The 16,897-nt window shown below is 40.0% G+C and overlaps 1 protein-coding gene across 1 annotated transcript; it reads right to left on the reverse strand.

The window, feature by feature from the left end:
* Positions 1 to 254: 254 nt before the first annotated feature.
* On the reverse strand, positions 255 to 16,438 carry LOC141443890 (transmembrane protein 145-like). Its single transcript, XM_074109260.1, has 16 exons — positions 16,066 to 16,438; positions 14,095 to 14,213; positions 13,287 to 13,436; positions 12,116 to 12,252; positions 11,092 to 11,395; positions 10,413 to 10,610; positions 9,622 to 9,706; positions 8,421 to 8,642; positions 6,886 to 7,058; positions 5,999 to 6,130; positions 5,098 to 5,185; positions 4,740 to 4,813; positions 3,299 to 3,373; positions 2,763 to 2,854; positions 1,905 to 2,356; positions 255 to 1,222 (listed from the first exon to the last, which is right to left on the reverse strand). Exons 2-16 carry the CDS (start codon positions 14,179 to 14,181, stop codon positions 1,068 to 1,070), a joined length of 2,424 nt encoding a protein of 807 aa, XP_073965361.1. The 5' UTR covers positions 14,182 to 14,213; positions 16,066 to 16,438; the 3' UTR covers positions 255 to 1,067.
* Positions 16,439 to 16,897: the final 459 nt, after the last annotated feature.

Raw genomic sequence — 16,897 nt, forward strand, 5'->3', positions numbered from 1 at the left:
GCTCCAATAAATGGGGCCTTATTAACTTGAAGCTCGAAGTTAGCGGGGCTACTCCGAAAATCGAAGTTCACTCACTTATACTATTTAATACGAGTGAGAGGGAAGGTACGATACGAATTTCGGAGTAAGCTCTCTGGACCCATTCAAAATCGTGACAAGCTCAAAATTCCCGGTCACAGTAGAGTCCGCTTAACTCGCAGTGGCGTGTTCCATAGATGTGCTTCCACTGAATGAAACACTGCAAATAAAAAACATTTCAAGAAAAACGTGTATTTAATGACTAGAGACACGCGTAAAAATATTGCTAAACATTGCTTTTGGTTTCTTATCCTTATCCTAAAGTGAAATATAACTTATATAAATGAATACATGATGTACGTAGATGACATAAGCATTGTGAACCAAGTGTATAGTTTACCCGATTTGGACACAAAATGGACTACCTATATAGTCCACAATACTATATTTTTGTCGAAAATTACTCTTATGAATTAGTTGTGGGCTGTCTGTTCATGTCGCACAAACTTATTGTTTCTAGTTCATTAAATAATAAGGCGCCTAATTCAATAAATTATTTAAATAAGTGAGTATTTCCCAAGCCCTCTCGTTCAGAGAGGAGGCCTGTGTCTTGCAGTGGGTGGAACGTATATATGCCGAGAGGTTGATCAGTATTTAAATTTTAAGACAATCCACCAACAGTACCTATCCCTACCTATAGGTACCTACTTAGATAAGATAATAAACAATAGAAATGGATATGGTTGACACATTTTGTATGATATTTTAAATATTTGCTTCATCCATTCTATTCTCTACTGTCAGGTTGTTGTAAGTCAGTTTCATGATGATTTTCCACATCTCTGTCCGTCTGTCACACAGGTTTTACAGCCAGTATTAAAGTTTTCACAATATAAGCATCATGTCCCGAAGCCAGACAATTTGTCAAAATACAGCTTAATAGGGGAGGGGGGCGCCCCACACTGCACCTGGTTAGTTGCCCCGTCTTAACAGTCGAGTTACTTCACTAGTTATTATTACGCTATCTTAATCTATGTAGTTGGCAGCTGTCATCCGGTGTTGCCAGCGGTGAATAAGTCAACGGTCCGATTGTAGGATTGCTCGCGGCCCTCGTGTATGGTGGAGATCTCGCCAGAACTCTGTTTGAGTCCGTTTCGGACCGGGGGAACTTTCTTCCCATTGGTTACTGGAGTCTCATGTATATCTGTGAGCAAACGAAAACAGTTTGAAAGGTGTACTTAAATCACTGTGAAATCACACCAAAACCACCCTAATGCCAGTCCATCTTTCCAAAACAGGCCATTTGCATGCGCGAATCCACAATTATTATTGTAGGGCGGCATTTGCTATTGATTAAGAAAAGCTTCTGCAGTATTTTTACTTTTTAGAGCTGCACAAAACTTTGCGTTAGCCGCCGCACACTCGCAAGACCGGTATACTCATACATTAGTAGCTACCCATGCGAACCCGTTTGCACATATTGTACAAGGTCTATTTACAAATAGCTGGCACGAATGGATTAAACGAAAGTAATGTCACTTAGATATTATCGTAGGAAAATGACTGATGCATGTTATTATTACAAATGTGCACATTTAATTTTGTGTCAAGTGTATTAATATTGGTAGGTACAGTCACCAGCATTAATATCTGCCACAGCGGAGCGTGCAAAAATATCTGACAATTCCTTCCGGCCCTAGAAAAAGAGTCGTATCAGATATTTATGCACGCTTGTTGTGTCAGATATTGGTGCTGGTGACTGTACACACAGATACTTTCATTTACTCTTCAAGTCATTTGTGCCAGCTGTTGTGAATTGACCTGTATACACAGAGCATAATTTACGTTTTTTTGTGATCTGTCCAAGGTAAATATTTCCAACTTACCCTCTTTAACATCACCATTCACTTTCCTCTGCATAGCAACAACACACGGCCCCTTTGCCAGCGACCACGACGGCACATCCTCCCTCTTCAAAGGCTCTAAAATGTTCCGTCGAGACCTCAACACGACAGGCAAGTCTCTATTCTCATTATTCGGCAAATGCTCATGTGGCAACACAGTTTTTGGCAGATTTGACGTATCGTGTGGCAGCGCTATAGGTTTTTGATCTGGCAACTCCAATTTTGACATTTGATTTTCGACGGTGAATATTTCGTTGGTGAGAACGGGCTTGATGTCATCTGATGCGTTAGTGTCGGTGCTGTCTTGTTGGACCAATTGGTTCTTTGGGGAGAGGGAATTAATGCGTTTGACACCATTTAAAGTGGGGGTGTCTAGTGGAGGGGCGGACGCCATGTACTGGCTGTACATGTTGCCTATGAGTTCTTCTGTGCGTCTGTAAAAAATAAGTTTTGTTAAAAATGTAATTTTTAATACAAGCCTTTTTTGCTTACTGTACTTGCATTGTCATCCAAATTACATTTCCGTACCAAATTTCAAGTCGCTGCCGTTAACCGTTAAGGAGTTCGACCCTGAGGAGACGATGCTGGCCGGATCACCAGGATGTCACTGCCAGATTATTGTATTGTCACCAGATTTATATAAGTATGCCTAATTTAAAGTCATTCCGATTACTGTAAGTGCATCAAATTAACTTGCAAGATTTATTACAAGTATAATTTTCAATAACAGCGGGTAGAAGCTGTGCGCGTAGTGACGTTTTGGTTCCCCGCTCATTGTAGTAGTTCTGCTATCCGACACTAGGTGGCGCTAAAGTCAATTATAAAGCTTTCAGAAGTTACCTAGTGAGTGGTATGATGACAGTCTGGGCCGCTCCATTGCCCGGGTGGTATGCGTTGTGACCGAAACTGTCCAAACCTGAGCTCCCAGTTACCTGTAATATTGATATCCCATCAAAAACTTAAATGTGAAATGAGAGCCAAGTCAGGGGTGGTGCACTGGAACCCCGCAGGCGTGGCCTATCCTGCGAAGGGAGCGAGTATATCGAGGGCGATAGACGTTGAAACCCGAGGCATAGAATAGGAGATAAAGGTATGATTCAAACATCTTTTTCTCATTCCATCGCGACGCCTGTCATGCTCATTGACTTCCCATAAAGACGAGCGTTCGCGACATCACTTTTGTACGGCATTAGGTTCTGTACTTGTACTATTACGTATTCTGTGGCCAAGTTCAATATTAAAAATATGCGTGTTGATATCGCCGAAAAAATAATGGAGATATATTATACTGATCTATACTCCTACTCACTAGGTCAATTGGTGTCAATAACCCATGATGATATAAGTATATTAATTAGTTAAGATGGTTGACTTACCTCCATAACACCAATTTGAGTAGTGCGGACGTGGTATGGAAAGTTCTTATTGGCGAAAACTGGTAGCGTCAGCAACTGAAAGTGCAAATGCCATAAAATTAACTAAACCAATTCCTCAACAAGGTATATTAAAAGAAACTGAATCACATACCAGGGCGGAAACTTTTCATAATCAATTTAGCTTTGAGTTCTTTGGTAAATGTATGGGGTGTCAACATGACAATAGCACAAAGGTTTCATCCTGATACTTTTTTTTTATTTTTATTAAATAAAAAATTACACCATCATTACAGGACATCCAATGCAAAAGCGTAACAATATATTATTACAAATTAGCTTACTTAAAAGTTAACATAAAGGAATCCTCTATACTACTATAATATTCATCATCATCATCCCAGCCTATATACGTCCCACTGCTGGGCACAGGCCTCCTCTCGGAACAAGAGGGCTTGGGCCATAGTTCCCACGCGGGCCCAGTGCGGATTGGGAACTTCGCACGCACCATTGAATCGCTTCGCAGGTTCGTGCAGGTTTCCTCACGATGTTTTCCTTCACCGCAAAGCTCGTGGTAAATTTAAAATGTAATTCCGCACATGAATTTCGTTAAACTCAAGAGGTGCGAGCCGGGGTTTGAACCCACGACCCTCTGCTTGAGAGGCGATAGGTCAAACCACTAGGCCACCACGGCTTACTATAATATTACAATAACATAATACATAAAAAGTTACTTTAGTGAATTCACACATGGAAATGAGAACAAGTCTATCCTTTCCGCCACATCATTTAAGATGAGTAAGGCTTTAGTAAGTGGAGCCTTGTTTAGGAGATTGGTCCGGCCACGGGGTACCTTGAATAACTTCGGCCGCCGCCGACGGTTTATACAATCATTGACTCATCATGCTAAGAATACTTGGATCATGAGCCTTACCTCTAATCAATTGGAACATTACCTTAGCTAGTGCAAAGTCCCACGTGGTTCAGTTTCCTTGACTGTACATGACTATTTTTAATTTATTTGGTAAAAACATAAAATATACGAGCCCTTATTCTAGTTTTTAACCGACTTCAAAAAAAGGAGGAGGTTCTATGTTCCAATGTTTGTATTTTTTTTATATATGTTCACCGATTACTTACTCAGTCAATTGTGGACCGATTTTCAAAATATTTTTTTAATCGAAAGGGTATTCTTCTGAGGTGGTCCCATTATGTCACCAAGTCAAGATCTGATGATGAGATCCTAGGGAAATCGAGGGCCCGTATACGAGTTATTACGGTTATATTGGACAAATAAAGAAATACTAGGGTGAAAATTACTTCAAAAAAATAAAAATACAATTTTAAAAAAAAACTTATTATGACCGATTTTGACATATTTTGATAGGGTAACAGTAGAATGAAATCTTCATATAACACTAATAGAATAAATGTAGGTAGTTACCAAAAACATGATATGCCCGTTGAATGTGATAAAAAGTAAGACGGCAGTCACGACGCTCTCTCTCACCCATTTGTCTGAAAAAAAAAAGATTAAAGGAACTAAATAACCTAACCAAATTAGAAAAGTTGAATTTTTGTTAAAATTTAATTTTAAATACAAGATTTTTTTGCTGACTACTTATACATTGCCATCAGATTAATGTATATCAATCTGACCACTGGAACTCGTCAAAATTCAGTTGGGGGATTCTACCCGTACATGTATACATATGTACGTACATTGCAAGTTAAATAAAAATAATCTGTTACACCAAACTATAAGTATATCAAACAAGTTGAAGATTAACAGTGATGCTTACCAATATAGGCGTTGGCTGTGAGGATGAAGATAGGGCCGGCGTAGAACCACAGCGTGCCACAGATAAAGAACGGACAGTAGAAGTGGTTCTAAAAAAAAACATTTAAAAATGAAAACAGGACTGCTTTAAAAAAATTAGATAAAAGTTAAAAGAAAAACCGGCAAGAGCACGTCAGACAGACCATGCCCAGTGTAGGGTTCCGAAAATAATCACAATAAAAATAAAAATAAGAACCTTAAACTTGAGCCTCACGTTGATTTGTGATGAGATGATGCAATGTTTTATCTACACCCAACTATATCCATCTAAATCCTCCATTATGCGTTCAAAAACCGTAGATAATGACCAGCATTACGACATTGGATTCTATTATGAACACGGCAGTACCGTAATGTGAACATTACGATACTGAAATCGATATCGAAATGAACATTACCGCACCGGAGCTTCATGTTCGAACACAGGAGGTCGTGGGCAGACATAGTTCTGGTTGCAATGCAGGTCATTTTCAGTGGTTCTTGAACGCATGATAGAGGATTTAATATATAGATGTAGATAAACACTCTTGTGATCCTTTTATGAAACTCGGCTAGCTACGCCTCGTTTCATAAAACGACACTTGTTATAAGGACCCTTATTACGTAACGGATGCATAAACTACTTGCATGTGTGAAGTGCTCCGACATACATATGTATTTTTGTTATTCAACACCCAAACTAAGTAGCTGCCAACAATCATTTATCAAAATTAGTCTTGTAGTTTTTAAGTAACATGCCTGAACATACGGACGGACGAACGCATGGACGGACAGAACGTAACTAAACCCGACTGCCTTAAAAAAACTTTAAAAAAAATTATTATCGGGTGTCGGCACATAAAAGTAAAGTATCACATGAGTACCTTCTCAGGGTACTTCCTCACGGTGAAGAAGATGGAGTAAGCAAAGACACAGGAGGCGCACACGCGGAGCACGATCAGCCCGTAGCCTGCGAGACTCTCGTACAGGTACAGAACTTCGCCCGGATCGAAGCCCTGGAATAAATAAACCGCAACAAGTTTTTGTTAAAAAATTCTGCTTATTATTTAAACTTTTGCTGACTGTACTTTCATTATCATCCAAACTATATCTCCGTACCAAATTTCAAGCCCATTAACCGTTGAGGAGTGCCGTCCTGCGGAGACGGTCCTGGCAGGATTATCAGGAGATATCACTACCAGATTATGTCACCAAATTTACATAAGCATGCCAAATTTCAAGTCAATCTAACGATTGAATATGGGTGAAATTTTACTTGCAAGATTCGACCCGCACATAGAATACGGTCAAGGAAACCGAGTCACGTACCAGGGTGAAAGCTTTTCATAACCAATTTCGCTATGATTTCTTTGGCAGATGATTTTGGGGATGTCAACATGACATTAGTAGCACAAAGGTTCCACCCTGGTGTGATTCAGTTTCCTTGACTGTACAATACATACAAACATACCATATATTGCAAGTGGGGCGCACCAAAGTTCGCATACTTTTCGCAAGTCATACTATAACTTTTTAGTGCTCAGACCATTCTTCTTGCTAGTTCATACTTGCTACTTAGACCAAATGCTTCTTAGACCACTCGCTTCATAGACCAGTTGCTTGTTAGACCAGCTGCTTATTAGAAGTGGCACCACGCAAGTCTTTTAGAACCTTATGACTACTTAGATAGCTTTTGCTTCTTGAGCCACATAGACCAGTTGCTTGTTAGAACCAAGTAGTGCTTATTTACAGTGGCAACAGCAAGTCTTACCTTCGCCTGATACACGAACAAGCCAATATAAGTGGCGATGTAGCAGCACATAAAGACAGTCAGACGCACGGTGAAGCCGACCTTGAGCCGGCCGCGGGTTATGGTGTACCCTTTAGCCATGAGGATCAGGAGTAGGAGGAACGTCGTCTCCGATATACCGCAGAGGAACTGGCCTGGGAAGAAAGCGTTTCATTTTTAAGTCTTTCAAAACAAACTATGGGCATATTTGGGCAATGCTCCATCTTAGTCTACATCTTCGCTTACCAGGCGTGATTGTGGTCAAACGCTGGCTTTTTTTTATTTATATATAAAAAAAACTTAGGGCTAGCAGTATACTAAATCTCACCAAACACTTTTTTTTAACCGACTTCAAATAACCTAACCAACAAAAAGTTGGAAAACCCCCGACTTTGTCACTTCAAAGCTCAATATCTCAAAAACGGCTAAACCTATTTTGATGAAACATGTCTGGTTGCGCCGTATTGCCGTGTGCAAGGAGGTGGACAAGCTAGGCAACGCTGGCCGGAAACTCTGATGCCACGCGGTATTCTTTCGTTGTCATCTTGTCGTCTGTCTGTCATATATAAACAAATCATTCCGCTCGACATGCAACTAACTCATAATGAAGAAGATTGAGTGATAATAAAGACAACGACGTGCACTGCCTTCAAGATCATCATCGCAAACCCGTGGCCAGTCAGAAGGTCGGCGGCGAACTTGGGTAAGTCCACCTTCCTACGCCAATTTGGCACGGGCCGCACCAATGTCTAAGAACCATCACTAGAAAACCTGATTTCAAATAAAAACCGCATTCAATCGGTCCACCCGTTTAAAAGCTACGATGCCACAGACAGACACACATAGCGGTCAAACTTATAACACCCCTCTTTTTGCGTCGGGGGTTGAAAAATCAAAAACCCGACTGCCTTAAAAAAACTCAAAGAGACAAAATTTTAACTTCTTATTGTTTTTGGAGTCGGTTTTTTAAGCCGATATTCTCACATGATCAGGATAAAATCTCCAAATCTCATCCACTGGGTACCTATACCTAGAGTCATGAACTTTGCCACCGTTGTTTATAAATATAATGCAACGTCAATAAAGACCGCGACGTAATTTTCGGGAATTGTTTAGTGAAATCTCGGAACATCAATTAAACTGCTGAATCTGCCGCATATAAACACTAGTACATAGCTGGTATGTACATAGCTGGACATCTGGAATAACACATAGGCTACTTTTTATCCCGATATTCTCACGGGCAAGGGATAAAATCTCGAAATAACAACCACTGGGCTTAGAGTCATGAAATTTGGTATGTAGGTACCGATATTCCCACGAAATTTCAACCACAGGGTTTAGAGTCTTGATATATTGGACAGTTGTTCTTAACACAACCTCAATAAAGACCACGATATAAATTTTGGGAATTCCCAGGGGAATTTAACAAAATCCCGGAATTCTAGTTGTACCAGATCGAATAGTTTACGCGTGCGAAGCCACGGGTAAGCTTCAGTGTTATACCAATTGCTTACCAGTTACTCTAGCGCCTTCTCCTCCAAACCCATTGGTCGCGTATCGTATATACGCCAAGCTCTGTATAACCACTCCAGCCTGCTGCGCCGCCACTGAGATCAGGAACAGCTTGTACGTGGAATGGAGGAGGTGCCGGGATTTCAGCTCTATGCTGCACATCACCACGGCTATTGTTATGAGGACGTAGGCGAAGGTGTATGCCAGGAGGACTGGCAGGACATCTGCAAACATCCCATTAAAAACGTTACATGTAAAAATAAAAAAGCGTCCAAGTGCGAGTCGGACTCGCCCATGAGGGGTTCCGTAGCAGCTAGTAACATAATATAAAAGTTTCCTTTACTTTACGATATATGACGTATTAAAAAAAAACTACTTGCTAGATCTCGTTCAAACCAATTTTCGGTGGAAGTTTGCATAGTAATGTACCTACATCATATATTTTTTTTAGTTTTATCATTCTCTTATTTTAGAAGTTACACGGGAGGGGACACCCATTTTACCACTTTGGAAGTGTCTCTCGCGCAAAGTATTCAATTTAGAAAAAAATATATATTAGAAACCTCAATATCATTTTTTAAGACCTATCCATAGATACCCCATACGTATGGGTTTGATGAAAAAAAAATTTTTGAGTTTCAGTTCTAAGTATGGGGAACCCCCACAATGTATTGTTTTTTTTTTCTATTTTTGTGTGAAAATCTTAATACGGTTCACAGAATACATCTACTTACCAAGTTTCAACAGTATAGTTCTTATAGTTTCGAAAAAAAGTGGCTGTGAGATACGGACGGACAGACAGACATGACGAATCCATAAGGATTCCGTTTTTTGCCATTTGGCTACAGAACCCTAAAAATCGAAAAGCAGGCTGCCTTAAAAACCGAAAAGAAAACTTAAGTCTAGTGGTCTAGAACTCTGTTAAGTAACTTAAAGTCAACAGTCGGGACCAATTTAAAATCGTGACCAGCTCAAAAATTGACAGTAATGAATCCCGGCTGTTGAACTTTAAGTTACTTAACAGAGTTCTAGACCACTAGACTCGTTTTATTTCCTATTTACTTTTTTTCAGGCACTCCGGATTTTTTTTACTTCATATTTGAGAACAACAAACGGCATGTAAACTATACGTATGAGTATAATATCTAAATCGATAAAACGATAGATACTTAATTTAAATTTATATTCCACGCGAGAACTCACAAAATTCGTCAGCAGAGAAATGTTCATGCCAAATGTCTCCATCCGGTCCATTGGTCATCAGAAATTTATACCTCACATCCAAACCCTGGAATTAATAGGTAGTTAGTGAAAAAACAGGACTAGGTATAACGTACTGTTTGTTAACGATAGTTTAATTAATTTGGGGCTGTCGCAGTTACTGATAGCAACAAAGCACCTTTCCCTCAAAGAACGGAATCGTCGAAAGTTATGGTAGAACACTTATAACCACTCGACAAGTCGACAGGGTACCCTTCATCTGGCATAATCTTGTTCGCCCGGAACTTGAATCGCTTAGCATAATACATAGCATTTTTTTTACCAGAATAAAAACTTCGAATAAAATTTACTTGGCATAAAAATAATTTCGCATAACGAACCATCGTACTATTAAAATATTATTAGATTAGATTAGAACTCCGACGTCGCAAAGAAGCGAGCTGGTGCCAGCAAATTAGGTTAGGATAGGTTAGAACTGCGACCCCACACAGAACTTACACCTTTATCTTACCCACACCACATAATATGTTAGGCCTAACAAGATTTTGCGATATATACTGAGCGGCAAAAAATTTGGCCCTCAAATGTATGCAGAATCTGTAATTTTGTATGAAGGATGGGCCAAATTTTGTGCCGCTGAGTATAAGTTTCGGTGATATGATAATTATGCCAAACGATACTATGCGATACGAGAGCATGCCAAAAAAGTGAGCTAACAGCATATAAGGCTTCAAATTGTAAAGTATGGTTACATTGACGACATTTTTAAGTACCTTAGGACTGTCGCAGTTGCTGATAGCTATAAACCACCACCGTTCCCTCGCCGAAGTGAACCGCCGAGAGTTGTGACAGGAGACTATTAGCCGCTCGACATTATGCTTAGAGTTGGGCCCGCTCTGGTTGGAATCAGAATTGAGTCGGCGGCGGCGATAGCGCTCTAGAAGCTCAAAGGTTGAACGCTTGATTTTGTGCTGGAAATAAAGAAAATATATGTCTTTGGGATTCTCACAACGAGCCCTTTCATTTGACATGACAGGTATGGTACAGTCTGCAAAAGCTTTTTATATATTTTCATATTTAATAGGTTAAAATAAAAATCAAAACCAAAATATTTATGCTGTAAGTAAGTCGCAAAGGGCTTTTTTGGGTGCGTATCCAGTCGCATAATTTTTGGAATTCATAATGAAATATTCGTCATTGTTTTTGTTAGTCATAATTTTTTTCCGCCGAAATCGTACATTTTTCAGTATTTTTTAAATAGTTATCGTATAGAACTCTATAGGTTAGGTTAGATTTGTTTTATAACAATCCTAAACAATTAATGGATTCGGAGAAAAAAGAGCCATGACAAACAATAAATTATGACAAACATTATTATGGCTTTCAACAATTATGCGAGCCCATATGGACCCTAACAAAGTAAATTAGAAATATATAGAGAATTTTACTTACCCCACTTTTACTATCATTATCAAACATCATCTCAACATCATTAATACTTTTCAATTTGCTGTCATTGTACTCAGGACCTATGCTTTCCCATTCATCCTCCGGGACCACAGTCGTAGCAAACTCATCAGTTGGTAGTAATTCAAACCACGTGGTAAAATCGGTAGAATTCGCATCAGAAATGGTAGTTTTTGGCGCCGTGGTAGTTTTTAGGAACTGATCGTAGTAAGTGCTCTGGGGATCGCTGGTGTTTGTAGTGTTTTTGGGCTTGCTCGTTTTGAGTGTCGGCTTAGGACTTGTTGACGTACTGAAAGACAAGTAGATTTTTGAAACATATTGCTTCGTCATAAGCCGGAAGACGTCCACTGTTTAACAAAGGCCTCCCACTTTGAATTACATGGACCCCCTAACAAGGGATCATGGTTTAGCGCTGATTTTTTTTAACTATTCGGGTTATATTTCAGTTCGTCCTGAAAATTAAGAACATCCTGTGTGTTTCCTGTAGTTTAGGTAAGTAGTTAGTTTATAACAATCCTGAAGTATTTATAGTTTAAAAAAAAATCGTTCGACCATATCGAAACAGTCGGGAAAATAATTATTTGGCAAAATACAATCGGCGAAACATTAGAGAGCTCTATGTATGCCCTCTCAATCAAAGGTACCGGTCCAGGCTCGCTTTATGTACAAAATTACTGAAAAGCATGAACTTTCGAGTACAGCGGTGTATGTGGTGTGAAGTGCCTCATCTGCCCTCGTAGTAACAACAGCACAAACCCTCATGCCGCATTTACACTCACGTACGAGTCGTGAGACGAGGCGCGTGGCGAGGTACGGGGTGAGAGTGTATGTAACCAGAAGCGCGCGCCTCGCCTCGCGCCTCGCCTCGCCCCTCGCAACGCTCGCGTCCGGAGCGGTTTTTCGGCACGCGACGAACGCGAGCTTAGTGTTTACATTCGCGCTCTCGCTTCGTTCAAGTTTGAACCTTGTGCTGCGCAGGTTGCATCAAAATTTGAGTAGGGGACCTGACCTCTTCTCAGCTGGCATTTCCTTGTTCTCCTTTGTAACTATGCAGCCGGAGTACTCGGTGTCGGGGTACCAATGGGATAGTTTTATGATCTGGTTCTGCCCTCCCTTGTTTAACACTGCTTCTCGTTCCTTGCATGTCTGAAATTAAGGGATACAAGTAACTACATGATAATAAAAAAACAAATAATACTTACAGAATATTACAAGTTTTTATTTAGTTTCTGACCATTCGAGCCGAATTTGATCCAGCTGTGGTGGTAGGGCTAACTCGAATTTTGGTATATTTAAGTAGTTTGTGTAGACGACAACGCAAGTATTTACACTCACCTAGCCTACTTTTTCGTTAGAAATTCGTTTTTGTGTGAGGTTTTTCTTAAGAAAATAGTACGGTGGTTTCGTTATTAATTACGTAAAATTGTACGAGGCATTGTATTATTTTTTGGCAGAATAATAACTTCACATAAAATGTACTGGGCATAAGAGTCGTTTCACATAATTTCGCAACGATGATGTCCTCGCCGTCGAAGATACGTCTAAGATTATGTATCATCCCAGCCTATATACGTCCCACTGCTGGGCACAGGCCTCCTCTCAGAACAAGAGGGCTTGGGCCATAGTTCCCACGCAGGCCCAGTGCGGATTGGGAACTTCACACGCACCATTGAATTGCTTCGCAGGTTTGTGCAGGTTTCCTCACGATGTTTTCCTTCACCGCACATAGCTCGTGGTAAATTTCAAATGTAATTCCGCACATGAATTTCGAAAAACTCAGAGGTGCGAGCCGGGGTTTGAACCCACGACCCTCTGCTTGAGATGCGATAGGTCAAACCATTAGGCCACCACGGCTATAAGATTATGTATACGAGAGAGTAATTCGGCCGTGAGAGGGGAAAAACAAACTACGTATAATCAAAATTTATTCTCAAGCAAAACTCTATATAACAGCACTACTTATAGTTTCTGACACGACCAAACGATACCGCTATTCAGAAATGCATCTGGGCGTAACAGTGACATCTAGAGGAAAATATATAAACTAAAACTGTCTTAAACATTATGTGAAACGACTCTTATGCCAAGTACATTTTATGCGAAGCAATTATTCTGCCAACAAAGTTTATGCGTTACGTGTTGCTAGATGAGGGTTACCTGTACAAGGGAGAAGTACTGACCTTACTGCTGTGGTACACTGCAGGCCATTGGCTATCGTCATCGTAGTACAGCAAGAGATTGGGCATACCCATCTCGCGGTCGTATTCTATTAGATACTCGAATTGACCGTCCAGAGATAAGAAGCAGAAGCGGGCTAGAAATGCCCAGTTCTGAAAAAAAAAGGGAATTCCATACAAAATTCTCTAAGCTAATCTGCGGACGAACGAATATAATAGACGGACGAACATTGCGTAAGTTATAGTTATAGGAACCCCCAAAAAGGTGGCGAAAAAATAAATGAACTCAAAATGAAAAGTGGTTCACATTTTTTACAAGCTTTTATTTAACTTGCCTTATTTGTTGTTGTTCAAATGTGTGTGGGTCAAATCTTTTGGGTTAATTTTGACCCACTTCCAGTGGTCAGATTGACTTGAAATTTGATATCCCACTAATATTATACCTAAATGCGAAAGTTTGTACGTCTGTTTGTTTGTTACCTCATCACGTCCAAACCGCTAAACCGATTTAGATGAAATTCGGTATACAGATAGTTTGAGCCCCGGGAAAGGACATAGTATAGCTTATATCCCGAAAAATTGCATAGTTCCCGCGGGATAGCGATAAACGAATTCTGATCAGCCGGAGTCGCGGGCAACAGGTTAGTAATAGTGTAAGTTGGGTGACAATGGTAGTACAGTCAGCAAAAAGTTTCGATTAAAAATGTAATTTTAACAGAAACTTATGTACTGTTATTTTAGAGTGACGTTATTTCAAAAACCCATCCCCAAGGGAAACTCTGTTTTAGAGTAACCACTACGATCCACTTACATCTTTCGTGTCCACGTGCCCCTCCACCCACTTTCCGTGCGCGGCTCCCAGCAACGGGAGCATTAACCAACAGGCCCGTGGCAACATCGTATTGATTATGCTTCCCTGGTACTTTGCTCCTGAGAAACAGAGTTATTAGTAAGCTGGTGCTGTTTCACCACAGGTGAACCACTGGTTGGTGGCACTTCACTTGGCGTTGTGTATTCGCGTTGCGCTATTGACATCTCCTTCGCTCATGCTAGAAATGAAATAGTACATCTCGTTCGTACAGGCAAATATTTCGGTGAATATACCAAGTGAAGTGCCAGCATTAAATATTACGTGTCGGATAATGTCTCTGTTTATTCGGACAACGCAAACAGAGATGGCGTCACAAATATCTGTCACATAAATTTTATCAATAAGTTATGAAACAGGGGGTAAATTTAAAACGCAATTCGCCTTCGGGCAGTCGGGTAAAAAGAGGGGTGTTATAAGTTTGACGTTTGTTTGATGTCTGTCTGTCCGTGGCATCGTAGCTCTCAAACGGATGGATCGCTTTCGATGCGAGTTTTTTTACGAGAAAGCGAGTTTTGTTGCGTTAGTTCTTAGCTATGTTTGATACAATTCGGTTCAGCCGTTTTTGAGTTATTGAATTTTGAAATGAGAATGTCGGAGTTTTTCACGAATGAGACTTAGCTCGATCGGGTTGTCGCTGCTAAATTACCTATACAGCAATTTATATCGTTAAGCTGCGTACGGACAGTGCGTTCCTGTGTTACGCGTAGTCGGGATACGCAGTCCACGCGTACAGCTGAACGCGAGGTCAATCGATCCATAGAGCTGCGAGCCTCAGTCAATGACTGAGAATGCATTTTGCCGTCTAAATACAGCGTCCCTGGGCGCTTTGACGCGCGACCCAAAACCGACCGATGGCGCCTCGCTGCGAGCCGAGCTCGCGCGGCAAGCGTTCCCCTAGAGTGTACGCGTAGGTGCAAGTACGGACATGGTGTTCCAGACTACGCGTGCCAAAATACGCGCAATCCGTACGCAGCTTTAGTTCTTAACGAGAACTCAAAATACACCCGCGCATTTATAGGTACATTACCACTGTGGATCGGTCGTCATCATAAATATCGAAGCTATTTAGCTGCTCAAAAATTGACATTATAAATATTGCTGAACTGTAACAATGCGATTGTTACTGCGTATGTACAGTCGCCATCATAAACATCGAAGCTATCTAGGCTGGCTAAAAAGTTACATTATAAATATTGCTGAACTGTACCAAAGCCATTATCACTAAGTATGTACAGTGGCCATTATAAACATCGAAGTTATCTATTTAGGTGCTGAAAAAAAATATCATTATAAATATTGCTGACATGCCATTGTTATTGCGTATGTACAGTCGCCATTACAAACACTGAAGCTATCTAGGTGCTCAAAGTATCTAATGCTTTGTCAATACGGTAGTGATAAATGATCGTGCGAAATATTCTTTATTAAATTAGTAAGTATTTTATAGTTATCAACCGAAATGTAGGTACAGTCGACTTCATAAACTTCTAAGCAAAAATTGTATCAAAAATATCTGAACACGACTCTATTGTTAACGACTTAAGATCACACGTTTGCAATGGGATGCAGACTGACACACCTACGCACATGATATTTCAACGCTCCTATCTCAGTCAGAATCATGGATAAATTGTAGAAATTAATCCCACAACAAACATGTCCAAGTAATTAAATAAACCGTAAAACATTACAATTACATAAAAATACAATACAATACACAATACAATTACTCTTTATTGAACATATACACATAATAAGCGGTACAGAAAACCAGGTATATACAAATTTTCCAAGGTAAGCAATAGGTGGCCTTATCGCTTCAGAGCGATCTCTTCTAGGCAATTTTTACAATAGAAACAAGTAAGGACTAGATTTTAGTAGGTTAAGATAAAATATATAAACAAAACTTACGAGTTTAAGTCGCTCCAGTCCCAAGTAGTATGCTAGATTTTTGCGTCATGGATTTCTTCAAATTGTCAAGCTATCTTTGAACACCCTTATTTGCTCCATTGCTGGAGGGTGTTCAAATAACTCAAGTGCGTGCTCCCAATATCGATGCAGTTTTGTTTTCAAATAGTGCTTGTTGTGAATTGTTGGTCGGCATAGCAACGCGTCAGACATAACGTTCGGTTTAACGTAAATTTCATGGCATTTCGAGTAGACCAGACCATTGGAAATTTTTATTAAAACGCCGTGAAAAAATTACTAGATAAATGGGTCACTCAACTGTTTCAGTGTATGTTGTTCAGTCCCGTAACTCAAGGAGACATCAGTTGTTAAAAAAATGTACTAATAGCATGCTTAGAAGATGAGTCATGAAAGAGTTGCCTTAGAACTGTAACAACTCCTAAATGTTAGTGGGTACCCCATAAATAAATAAAATAAATAAATAAATATTACGGGACAATTCACACCAATTGACCTAGTCCCAAAGTAAGCTTAGCAAAGCTTGTTATGGGTACTAAGCAACGGATAAATATAATTATATAGATAGATACATACTCAAATACATAGTAAACACCCAAGACCCGAGAACAAACATTCGTATTTTTTATACAAATGTCTGCCCCGACACGGGAATCGAACCCGGGACCTCAAGCTTCGTAGTCAGGTTCTCTAACCACTAGGCCATCTGGTCGTCTAAAACCCCATAAAATCATACTTTTAATAAGTAACTCGGGAGACGTTACCATGGCAACAAGACACTAAAAAAGTTGATTCACCCAAGTAATTACATGTGTTC

Source organism: Choristoneura fumiferana, chromosome 28 (genome assembly GCF_025370935.1).
Source record: "Choristoneura fumiferana chromosome 28, NRCan_CFum_1, whole genome shotgun sequence".
Classification (NCBI taxonomy): Eukaryota; Metazoa; Arthropoda; class Insecta; order Lepidoptera; family Tortricidae; genus Choristoneura; species Choristoneura fumiferana.